Here is a 13359-nt window from a genome sequence, read left to right on the forward strand (position 1 = left end):
AAGGTTGGGAGAACCTCTCAACAAAAACAGTTCTTTCTTTAGCTCCTAAGTGCCTTTCCCAAACTTCCAAGCTGTGCACAAGAAACTCTCTATTTGGTTTAATAAGAAACTCATGCCTATTGAATTCAAATACGCTGAACCTAATTTCATCAAAGAAAAACAAAGATACCTTAATGTTCATCCTTTTGCACCTCTTATGCTATTTTTCAGGAAGCAATTTCCAGGGCTTCATATGTGTGTCTATCTTTACATCAAAATCCAGAAAGCTGTCGCTCCATCATCATTAATATAAGAAAAAAGAAAAGAACTAGGAACCACAAAATTGCCTAGCCGGTCCTGTAAGCTGCACAAGGCAGGTGGTTCGTCATACAGTGCTGAGAATGCATGAGGTACTATGGGTCTTCCAACACTTCTGAGGGTTTCCATGTCTCCTTTTACCCTCCTCAATGCCCCCATTCTCCCTGCTCTGAGTCATCCTTCCCACTGAGCCAAAGGTATTTTTTAAAGTAGAGCATATACTGTCCCTGACCTCTTTCTACTCACCTTGCTGATGAAGCCCTCTTTTTTAAAAAAAAATATTTTATTTATTTATTTTTGAAGACAGGGGAAGGAAGAGAGAAAGAGAGGGAGAGAAACATCCATGTGTGGTGGCCTCTCGCACACCCACTACCAGGGACCTGGCCCACAACCCAGGCATGTGCCCTGACTGGGAATCAAACCAGGGACCCTTTGGTTCGCAGGCCATACTCAATCCACTGAGTCATACCAGGCAGGGCTTTTTTTTTTAATTTCAGAGAGAGAGAGAAACATCAATGTGAGAGAAACATAGATCTGTCATCTCTCACATGCACCCCAACCAGGGACTGAACCCACAACCTAGATATGTGCCCTGACCAGGGATCAAACTACGATCTTTTGGTTTATGGAACAATGCTCCAATAAACTGAGCCATACTGGCCAGGGCCAAGCCCTAACTCTTTAGCTTTATATTCATAAGCCTCCACCACATGGTCTCAATATGCCTTTCTAGTTATATTTTCAATCACAATCCTCCCTATTTCCAACCCATGCCTATCCCATAAGCCACCTACATTAATTGGTATCATTTCCCCAAATCACCAAGAATGTACCTACATCCAAGTTCTGCTTAAGCTGTTCCCTCTACCTGGAATGCCTTTCTCCTTTATCTTATTATCCTGCTCCCAGTCCCAACTTCTGTAGGCCCTTCCTTAAACACTTACATTTAGAAGATCTAACTCAAGTGTTACCTCTTCCATGAGACTTGCCTGTATATTCTGTAGGTTATCACTTATACTGCACCTAGTAAGTGTACTATAATTTGGTTGGTTACTCATCCATTTGTAAGAATCTTTTTTTTAAGATTTTTATTTATTTATCCTTAAAGACAGGAGAGAGGAGGGAGACAGAGAGAGAGAGGGAGAAATATCGATGTGCGAGAGAAACATTGATTGGTTGCCTCTCGCATACCCCCCACAACCTGGGAACCTGGCCCACAACACAGGCATGTGCTCTAACTGGTTCCCAAGTGGGTGCTCAATCCACTTAGCCACACCAGCCAGGGCCACTTGAAAGCAGACCTCACATGTATTAATCTTCAGAATCAGATGCAGTGCTTGACATTTAGCAGAGCCTCAGTAGTTTTTGTTTACTATGAGAAGCACATCAGTAAAAAAGAACCTTAGACTTCTAATGGCATGGACTTGGATGCAAAGGAGTTGGAGAAATATAATGATTTGGGGTTTTTTATATATTGTTCCTGCATTTTATCCACAGTATTTTCCTTAGCTTTGTTCCATTTGAGTATGCTTAAGAAAAAAAGAAAAGGTTCTTATTAGACAGAAATCCCCTGGGCAGGGTCTAGACATGAAAAGTTCGATTGTATGCACAATTTTCCTAAGACACTCTTGTGGGAAAAGAAGAATGTTCAAATTTCTCTGTGGGCTGGCAAATTTTCTGTACTTACTGGCATTGCCTCGGTGAATGTGTATCTCCCCAGACAAAAGGCCAGCAAAATGCTGCATGATCTAAAATTTGGAAAACAAACAAATATCTCTCAATTATTTCCAAAAGCTTTAGGCAGCAGGTTGTGGGCATGATTTTAAGTGTGTGAAGTTGAAGCTTAAAAAACTAATGGAATTATACCTTTGGTAGCAACACTTCCTATCTTCAAAGGGATATATATTCTATTAGAGGTTCTTAAAGGTATCTTTGATTCTTTTCTCTTTATGAGTTCTGCTTTACACACATGCAGTACAGCAACATGTCACACACAGAACCAAGACCGTATCCTTCTCAGACATCTCTCTTTTATTTGGCCAAGTCCAGAGAATCAACTAAAATTCAATACTCCCAAGTCATTAGTCAACCAAGGTTCCCCCAAGGTTAAGGTAACTTGAGATCAAAAACAAGAGTGCCAATATTCCTTTGACCATTTCTGCTGCCATCAGTGGTCTCCCAATAACAACAACAATAAACAAATAACAAAGAACCTGAAACAACTCCTAATTCCTGACCCCTGAATTTTGATTATTGCAGTAGAAAAAAATCACTATGAATCACTGGGAAGGCAGGGGAAACTTGATAAAATTGCAGCCTGGTAAAAATGCAGCCTGATGCAGAGAAACCAGAGCACATTAATTTTCCTGAGAAAATACAAGTGGTATTTACATTAACCCAAGTACTTATCAATGTACCTGAAACTTTCAATTCAAGACAGAAGAGACAAAAGAAAAACTAAATTGCTTCCAGAACATGTTAAAGTATAAAAGGTAAGAGTAAGCAAACACCTGTTAGGTTTTTCCAACTGTTATTGCCTACACATTTTCTTATAACTGACAGATTTAAAGTGGGGAAAAAAAACACTTCTGAAGATGAATGCAGGACACCGAAGTGAGTGTGCATTTGTGTATGCTTTGATGAATGTCTGGGAAGAGAGTAACCTTGTGAGAATGCGGCAGAAAACAATTGAGTCTGTTTTTTACAGCCAATATAATTACAATACAGCCTGGATAAGCTAGCTGAACATAATTTCAAACAAAATTCAAAGGGGCATCTTTTAATCATGACATATTTCAGAGAATAACATTAAGTGACATTAAGATACCCACCACCCAGATTGAACACATTAAACTTTGCCATGTTTCTCTTTAAAGATGATACAGGTACTTTTGAACCCTCTTCTATCTTATTCCTTCTTTACTCTCCCACCAGAGGTAACCACTACTCTGAAACTGATTGCATCCACCCACATTTTCATACTTTTATTACATATGCATGAAGTCATAAACAACAGAATTCCAGAAAGATGTTTCTAAAGTTCACCTAAAAGACAGAAACTGAAAAAGAGCCAAGAAGCATTTAAAAAGAAAATAATAAATAATAATGTACACCGTCAGATAACATGTTTATGTTAAAACATCTGAGAGAAGATGGTGCTAGCTAAAGAACGGACAGGTCAATAGGATAAAACAGTTAAGAAAAACAAGCTAGAAAATATATTAAGGCAGGGGAGAGTCAGATATACGTATTTTTTTTAGGCGCTCTGATGTGTGGGGGAGGGGATGAGGATCCCACACACAAAACAAATAATTCTCCGTAAGTTAGCAGGCTGTATGAGAATTTAACTTATTTCTGACACTATCTACCTAGAGATAGGATCAGGTTCCACAGGTTAAAGATTCAGATACCAAATGGCAAGTCCAGGTTTTTACCTATACTAGAGGTTCCCCAAATCCCATCCTCTGGATCAATTAATTTGCTAGAGTGGTTCACAGAACTCAGAGAAACATTTTACTTACTGTAAATGAGGAACAGTCAGATGGAAGAGATGCATGGGATAAGATATGGGCAAAGGATGCAGAGCTTCCTTGCCCTCTCCAGGTAGTCACTCTCACCACACCTCCATGTGTTTACCAACCAGGAAGCTCTCTGAACCATATCCTTTTGGATTTTAAGGAGGCTTCAATGCAGAGGTATGATGATTAAATCATTGGCAACTGGGGATTGATTCAATCTCTAGCCACACACCACCCCATCCCACCCATCGGCCCCCATCTTCAGCCTCCTCCCCCTAGGTCTGTGGTTAAGACTGAAAGTTCCAACCCTGTCATTAAATGGTCAGCCCCATTGGTAGCTAAGTCCCATCCTTAGGTGCCTTCCAAAAGTCACCTTATTAACATAACAAAAGACCTTTGTAACTCAACACATAGGAAATTCCAAGGACTCTGGGAGCTGTCAGTCAGAAACTACAAAGGAAGACCAAATATATATAAGAAACATATTTTGGTCATCCGAATGACCAAATATATATTTCTTATAAATCATAATATCACATTATCATTTCAAATCAGTGATAAAAAAAAAACTAAAATACAATCATTTATCCCCAAACAAGTACAAATTTTTAAAAGAAGACTTCAAAGTTCACTTTCTCCCTGGAGTGAAATGTTAGAGGAAGTGCAGTTCTTTTCTGCTGTAGGCTGGAATGGCTGCTGTTAAAATGGGCAAGTATAGGGATCCTTGGAAGGTGGTGCTGGTCCTGACCAGTCACAAAGCAGTCATTGTGAAGAACACTGAAATGGCAGCACCTCAGACTGCCCCTAAAGCCATGATCTACTGGCTGGAATTGAATCTATCTCTGCAAGAAGAAAATCGCCAAAAGGTCAAAGATCAACTCTTTTGCGCAAGTTTGTAAGTACCACGACCTCATGCCAAAAAGTTATTCTGCGGATATTCCCTTGTACAAAACTGTCATCAAGAAGGATGCCTTCAGAGATCCTTCTCTGAAACTCAAGGCCCAAAGGTAGGCCAGATTTGAATTCAAAAAGAGTTATAAGACCAGCAAAAACATATGGTTCTTTCAGAAGTTGCGATTTTAGATCTTCTTTGGTTCAGTCATTAAAAACAAAAAATAAATAAAAAAATAAAGACCTCAACAGACACCTCACAAAGAAGTATGTCCAAATAAAAAGAAATCTAAAAAGATGCTTTACTCACTCAGTCATCAGGGAAAAATTAAAACCAGAATTAAATACCATTACACAGCCAACAGAAGGGCTAAAATAAAAAAATACAGAAAAGACCTAGTTTGGGCAAGAATGAGGAGCAATTCTCTACAACCACCTGAGAAAACTCTTAGGAGGTATCAACTAAAGCTAAGTATATGCATTCACTATGATGCAGTCATTTTACTCTTTGGTATGTACCCAAAGAAATGTCTACACAGGTCCCCCAAAAGACAGGTACCTAAGAGCCAATGTTCCCAACAGCCAAATACTAGAAACCACCCAAATGCCCATTAGTAGTAGAATAAACAGAGCAAGCCCTTCTAAGAGGAGGACTAACATAAGAGGGCCTTCACCTCTCATGAGAGGGACTAGTAGTGCTTCCTTCTTGATAGCTGGTTCACATGTTGAGCTCACTTTAGGAAAATGTATCAAGCTGATTACATATGCCAAGTACACTTCTATCTGTGTATTATGTTTCAATTAAAATTTTTAAAAACAAGGTGAACTTTTCACCTATCATACTTTCTTTAAAATATTTCACACTAATGTTGACAAGTGTCTCTGAAAATAAGCACTCATAAACATTTGATGGATATATAAGTTGCTACATTGTTAGACCTAATTTGATAAGATAACTTCAAGACACAAATTAGTTTTGTTTGGGTTTTTTTTTTTTTTTGATATTCAACACATCCTTATTTACAATTTGGGAGGGAAAATGTAAATGTCCAATGACAGAGGATTGGCTGAAGAGATTACATCACCATTAAAGTTAAATTGGAGAAGAGTAGTACCTGACATGGAAAATGCCCCAGCATATGGTCACCTGAACTTGTACTACATGCCATAAAAATGAAAAGAGAGGAGACTTCTAGCCGCTGCAAAGAGCTTGACTGAGAAGCAACAGCTGATGATGGCTGAGGCAGGTGCCAGCTGGGGTCCCTGTTCACCAAAGATGGCAGCTGAAGAGCCACACACCTTGTAGAGTGAATGTTGTGTGCCCCACACTCTCTGTCCTGCCACTGTCACAGCCCTGGAGGTATGTCTGAAGTTGGCCTGGCTACATTTCAAGGGTTCTAACAGGCACACGTTGCCAATGGCTACTGCATTGAACAATGCAGTGCTAGATAGGGGAGCAAAAAAGAAATCAAGTGGATTCTACATCAAGTGGTAAAAGGTAAATCCCATCCAGGATGCCACATTGCATTTAGTTGTCCTGCCTGTCTATCTCGCTCTCGAAATATAATTAACATGGAAGGAAGGAAGGAAAAAAGGAAGGAAGGGAGGGAGGGAGGGAGGGAGGGGAAGAGGGAAGGAAGAAGAGGGAGGAAGGAAGGAAAGAAGGAAGGAAAAAAGCAAGAAAATGAAGAAAGGCAAAAAAACCTGAAAATATACCAAAATGTTAACAAAGGTTATCTCTGGGCAGTGAGATTCTAGGACATGTTCATGTTTTTCTTTATGCATTTCTGAGTTTCCCAATAAGCATGTATTCCCTTAAAAATAAACAAACAAAATAAAAGCTTAAGAGAGAATAAAGCTGAGATAGTATAGGTAGTTCTAAGGTCTCGAGCTATGGAGAGCAGGCTGCCTAGCTGTTGAGTTAGAGATGAGCTTCATTCCTTGTATTCTTTTAGGTTCCAATTTCACTGAAATGCTTTCTAAAATGCATTTTTTTAAATTTATGTATAATAAACTGCCTCATCTTCCTTAGAACATACAGTTTTTCAAGGTATCCTAGGAAATGCAGCATTTTCCAAGTCCATAAGGGTCTTCTGGACCCTGGCTCTGCACCTTCCCTTTGTATCTGAACAGCAACAATAATAATGCTCCCCAGCTTCCACCTATGAATTACATTCTCAAAAAATAGTGACAAATGTGGGTTACTTGAGAGGTTCAGCGTTTAGGAGCCTGGTAATCAAAGTTTATTGTAATCTTGGTTTTGTTTCTTTTTTCCACTCCAAGGAGTTTAAAGCAACTAAATTAGCATCAAAGAAATTTGCAAAAGCTCTCAGTGAAGCTGTGGTGAAATATAACTGCATCAAACCAGATGCCAAACAGAAAACTATGAGGAGCATTCTATGAGCATGTTTAATTTAAAAGAGGGTCATGGTCTGGGAAGAAGAATTAGTCACACAAATGTAAAAATGGCCTTAGCAAACCCAATTACAGACTATGCCCACGTACTCCTACAAGATAAGAACAGGAAGTCAGGTCAGTAATGGACTACACCAGGTCTAAATCAAGGACACATACATCTCAGATTTCAATGGATCTATTGCTTTTGTGGCAACTACCTATAATTATTAGCAAGTCAATCAAAATTAGGCACAAAGTCTTCCTGCGTTTGCACCTGAATGCCCTTCAAAATATCTGGGATGCTTTTGACTTTACAATGTAACACCACGTTTTGGCTTAAACAAAATCTTCAGTGGCCTTTAACCCAAGATAGATGTGTACATATGATTTATACAGATTACTTTAAGAAGAATTGTGGACTTCCCTTTCTAAACGAAGATTATATTAACTCAATCTTTCAGTCTCCTCTTATTTACCTAACATCTATCCTGTCATTTTACGTTCTTCAGAATTCATGGGGAACTTGAAGTGAACCTCCCAGGAACTGAGTTTTTGAGGGGAAGAACTCTTTATATCAATGTAAATGATATGCAAGTGGAGTATTTGGAATCCTTACTGTGCAGCCTCTATAAAGTAAGCTGGGTCACATCTGTGGTTACCACATCACATTTTAAATGAGAAAGATTCAGTTTCATGATCCCTCCTCACATGAATAATCATTCCTTCAAAGAGTAATTCTAATCATTCAATCAATAATTTCTTGAAGAAAGTTAGAGCCCCAAAACCTATATGAAGACCAGTACCTCTGGTAAATACTAAAGCATGAATCTCTAAGAACCCGAACAGTCCTTGCCTGGAGGTTCAGTTAGTTAGTATAGTCCCAATATGCCCAGATTGTGGGTTTCATCCCCACTCAGGGCCCATACAAGAAGCAACCAATGAGTGCATACATAAATCAAACAACAAATTGGTATTTCTTTCTCTCCCTCTCTCTCTCTTCCCCTCTCCCTCTAAAATCAACTTTAAAGAAAGAAAAGTACAAGGAAGAAATTTAAAAAAGAAAAAGAACCTGAACAATGAGGGAATAGGCACATGCTTATAAAGTACTGCATAAAATAATTTCTAGGGGTTGGCCCATATTCTAAACCCATCCTCCAACCTCAAGGGTTCCTGGATTGCTAAATAAACCCCCTAATGCATAAAATGGTTCATTCCTCCTAGCTGCCATGTTGGGCTTGAGGTAGCTGCTACCGTGGTTATTAGTACTTGTTCCTGAACCAATAATTTTTCCAGATGGGAAGGGGAATTGGGAGGGTAGGTTGGGTGAAAAAAGGTGAGAGAATTAGGAAGTACAAATCAGCAGTAACTATTCTCCATGTATAAAATACAGCTGGAGAATAGTCAACAACACTATAATAATAATAATGTATAATGCCAGGTTAGTACTAGACGTATCGAGGGGATCACTTGGTAAGTTATATAAATGTTTAACTATTGTGATATAAATCTGAAACTAATATAATATTGAACATCAACTGTAACTGAAAAATAATTTTTTTAAATGGTACTTATTCTTGACTTCACAGAGGCAGGAGCTAGGCTGTCCTAAAACTTGTAAATATCGCCTTCATGAGAAAAACTGTCTATAAAAATTTAACTTTTTAAAAGTACATATTTGTTACTTGCATTTAAAAATGAAAAATACTACCCCCCAAATATTAAAACAAGGCACACATAGAGACTTCCAGCCAAGACGGAGGCATACGTAGATACACTGTGACTCCTTGAAAAACCAAAACAATGACAAAAACAAATTTAAAAACAAAAATAACCAGAACTCCCAGAAAACTGGACTGTAATGAAGTTCGACAACCAATGAATTAAAGAAGAAACATTCATCCAGACCTGTAGGAGGGATGGAGATGGGCAGGTGGGGCAGAGGACTCACTACAAGGTGGTGGCTAGAAAACCAGGGCAGACAAGGTGACGGCTGGCAGACTGGGCAGACCCATATTTGCATACAGATAAATGGGGAGGAACAACTGGGGAGCGAGACAGACTGTGCACCCCAAGACTCCAGCACAGGGAAATAAAGCCTCAAAGCATCTTCAAAACATCTGACTGGAAAAACCTGTGGGGGTTGCGGTGGGAGAAGCTCCCAGCCTCCCAGCAGAGTTCCTTGGAGAGACCCACAGAGTCCTAGAATGTACACAAACCTACCCTCCTGGGAATCAGCACCAGAAGGGCCCAATTTGCTTGTGAGTAAAAGGGGAACTGACAGAAAGATGGCCGAGAACCGAGACAGTGGCATTGTTCTCTCTCAGACCACTCCCCAACATACAGCCATCACAAAGCAACAACATGGGTTGCCTTACCCTGGCGATACCTAAGGCTCCACCCCTTACTGGATAACAGGCAAGCCGAGACAAAAAAAATGTGGCCCAAATGAAAAAACAGATCAAAGCTCCAAAAATTAAAACTAAGAGATGAAGAAGAGATAGCAAACCTAGCGGATGCAGAGTTCGAAACACTGGTAATCAGGTACTGGCTGGTGTGGCTCAGTGGATTAAGCACCAGCCTGAGAGCCAAAGGGTTGCTGGTTCAATTCCCAGTCAGAGCACATGCCTAGGTGTGGGCCAGGTCCCTAGTATGGGGTACATGAGAGGCAACCACACATTGATGTTTCTCTCCCTCTCTTTCTCCCTCATTTCCCCACTCTCTAAAAATAAATAAATAATATCTCCACTGGTAATCGGGATGCTCAAAGAAATGTTTTGACTATGGCCTCAAAACAGAGGAAAAAGTGAAGACTACGCAAAGTGAAATAAAGGAAAACATATAGGGAACCAACAGTGACAAGAAGGAAACTGGGACTCAAATCAACAGTCTGGACCAGAAGGAAGAAATAAATATTCAGCCAGAACAGACTGAAGAAACAAGAATTCAAAAATATGAGGAGAGGCTTAGGAACCTCTGGGACAACTTTAAACATTCCAACATCGGAATCATAGGGGTGCCAGAAGGAGAAGAGGAAGAGCAAGAAATTGAAAACTTATTTGATGTAATAATGAAGAACTTCATAATCTGGCAAAGGAAATAGATTTCCTGGAAGTCCAGAAAGGTCATCGAGTTCCAAAGAAGTTTGACCCAAGGAAGCACACAGCAAGGCACATCATAATTACAGTACCCAAGATTAAATGTAAGGAGATAATCTTAAAAGCATCAAGAAAATAGGAGAGAGTTACCTACAAAGGAGTTCCCATAAGACTATCAGCTGATTTCTCAAAAGAAACTTTGCAGGCAAGAAGGGGCTGGAAAGAAGTATTTGAGGTCATGAAAGGCAAAGACCTACATCCAAGATTACTCTATCCAGCAAAGCTATCATTTAGAATGGAAGGGCAGATAAAGTGCTTCCCAGAGAAGGTCAAGTTAAAGGAGTTCATCATCACCAAACCCTTATTATATGAAATGTTAAAGGGACTTATCTAAGAAAAAGATGATCAAAACTATAAACAGTAAAATGTCAACAAATTCACAACTATCAGCAACTGAACCTAAAAAAAATACAAAAACAAAACAAAAAAACAAAGCAAACCACTAGAACAGGAACAGAATCACAGAAATGGAAATCACATGGAGGGTTATCAGTTGGGAGGGGGCAGGGAAGAACAGGAGGGCCGGGAAGGTACATGGAATAAGAAGCATAAATGGTAGGTACAAATAGACAGGGGGAGATTAAGAATGGTATGGGAAATGGAGAAGCCCAAGAACTTATATGCATGACCCATGGACATGAACTAAAGTGGGAGAATGCTGGGGGGCAGGGAGCGGGCTGCAGGGTGGAGAGGAACAAAGGGGAGGAAAAAAAACAAGACAACTGCAATAGCATAATCAATAAAATATATTTTTAAAATTCCATAGAAATAACTTAAAACAGCAAAGTATACTTCCATAAGCCTGACTTTAAAAATATAGCATAGACAACAACAACAAAAAAAACAAGATACAAAATTATTACTAGCGCATATATGTAAGATTTGTACTTGTATCATTAGTTTTCTCATGTATTAGGAAGTTTCTATATTTAAACACTGGCTTCCTCCCTGCCCCAATTTACCCCTAGTAAGTGAAAACTATTAATATAACATCTAGACATTTATCTGTAATCTAGAATAGTGCAAAAATAATATTTTGTAGCCTGGTCCCAGCTAATATAACCACTTCTTTCTTATAGTAAGAAAGGATTTTTCTTTTCAACAACTTACTCTCAACCTTAAACTTTTTGAAAGAGTAATAAACAAAAAGCAGTCATTTTAACCAAATTTTCCTTCCAAAATACAAAGAAGAAAGAGAGATTTGCAAGCACCCTTCTTATCTCCCTTTCCTTATCATCTGTTGTTGTAGTAAAGAGAATAAAGATGAAGATACTTTTCAGACAGCCAAATGAAAAGTTCAGCAATAGGTACATATAGGCCATGTTTCCCCTCTTCAATATAAAAAAAGTAAAAATAAAAAAGGAGTAAGTACTACCTTGTGCCACACCAACACCAGGCACAAGCAACAAGGAGCTACAACAGAAACTGTCCTGCTGCAAAAATGCACAGTGCTTCTTTCACAGTACCCAGCCTTTTTAATCCTCGAATTCCTCAATTTTCAACCAATGTATGTGCTATATGTTTAGAGAATATATTTATAAGCATCACTTTTTTTCAATTCACTCAGTTTTGGGGGTCAAACTCATGGATGAAAATATTCTCAATTTGTGTGAAACTGATCAAAGAAAGTACTTTGAATTTATGTGAAAAAGTTTCCCATTAAGATGGTAGCTATTTTTTTTCAAGTATAATTCCTTTAGTTGTGGAAAAGAGCCCAAGGCTTTGTCAAGGGGCACATGTTTCCTATAAATCAAAACATAAATAAATGCGAGGTTATTTCACTAGGCATACATATGGTTTCTGCTAAGTAAACTCTATTTATAAAACACTGTTAGCCTCCACCGGAACTGCTGTCAACATTTATAGGAGAGGAGCTTTTCTACTGCTCTGAAACTTGCAGCGTTTGAAAATAAGCCAAGACATTTTTTTTTAAAGAAAGATTTGACTTTAACTTAATGTGAAATGGGTCACCGTGTATTAGTTTTTAAATGCTTGGAAGAAATCTTCAATAAAATATTATAAAACGTTTTCTTTTCTAAAAGTTCCATTATTTTAACCATGACATTGTTGTACTCTTTCTGGAAGTTCTCATGTAGTTATAGGCAAAAGTCTGGAATTATTTTTTTATCACTGACAATAAAACAAAAATATTCTGTCAAAGGGGAGTTTTTGACTTCCATTAAAGCTGAATATTGTTAACTGCCTCACCATCTTCTTGCAAACATTCATTTGCATGATCTCATCCCTTTAGATGCTCACTGAAAACTACAAACACATTTATCAGTCCTATTCAGAGGACAGTTCTCAAAATGATGTTTTTTCTTAAAGGAATTAGCTATAAGCAAGCATGAAGCAATAGTCTTTGACAACCAACAGCAAAGTAACTTTAATAATAATTTACATTCTCCACTCCCTGTTCAACTTTTCTTTCTTGGGCTACAGTGACTTCCAAAACAGATTGTTTTTTCCAATGCTTTTGCTATCAACCCCTACAGTTCAAGAGGACTTCCAAAAAGAGACATCTTGCTTTCTCTTGCTTTTTATTATTTCCTTCCAAGGTGCATCTTCTCTAGTTGTAAGATTTGTCACCTCTTGTTATAGAATACAACTGCTTTTATTTTTGAATGACAAAGGGAAAATGTTAAATAGTTCCATAAAAATAATTATAGGATTTTTAAATATAATTTTTAAATAATGTAGAATTTTAAAAGATAATTTAAATAGAAATTGTCCTGCTGCAAAATAATTCAGGATTTTTAAAACCCTAAATTTCCAAGGTAATACAATATTTAAAATATATTTAATGACTACCTAATACATAATTACCTGTATATGATTAAACTGCTTTGGAAACAATGTAAATTTCCTCACTGCTGAATATTGTCCCAATTTCTATGTAGAATTCTAAAGTACTTAACCCAGTTTATATAGAGGATTCTATTCCTTTGCATTATACTCAAAAGGAAAGGTTGCTTATACAATGCAGACATGGTTCCAATAAACTTAAAAATAGATACATATCCAGAAGACAAATACAATTCCATATCATTAATTTTTGTAATTTTGTGGATTATGAGCTAATTGCCCTAATGTTAGGCACT

The 13359-nt window shown here is 38.1% G+C and overlaps 1 protein-coding gene and 1 pseudogene across 4 annotated transcripts in view; one reads left to right on the forward strand and one right to left on the reverse strand.

Annotated features, from left to right (window-relative positions):
* The window catches only part of GLI3 (GLI family zinc finger 3), a 284476-nt gene that overhangs the window by 243772 nt on the left and 27345 nt on the right, over positions 1-13359 (reverse strand). The window contains exon 3 of one of the 4 annotated variants that reach the window (XM_036010814.1): positions 1985-2045. The exons of the other annotated variants lie outside the window; for them this stretch is intronic. Within the exon in view, the coding sequence (XP_035866707.1) occupies positions 1985-2045 (61 nt within the window). The remainder of the gene's footprint in view (positions 1-1984; positions 2046-13359) is intronic. 4 annotated transcript variants of the gene reach the window in all.
* On the forward strand, positions 4311-5507 carry LOC118497135 (annotated as a pseudogene).

This window comes from Phyllostomus discolor, chromosome 10 (genome assembly GCF_004126475.2).
Source record: "Phyllostomus discolor isolate MPI-MPIP mPhyDis1 chromosome 10, mPhyDis1.pri.v3, whole genome shotgun sequence".
NCBI lineage: Eukaryota > Metazoa > Chordata > Mammalia > Chiroptera > Phyllostomidae > Phyllostomus > Phyllostomus discolor.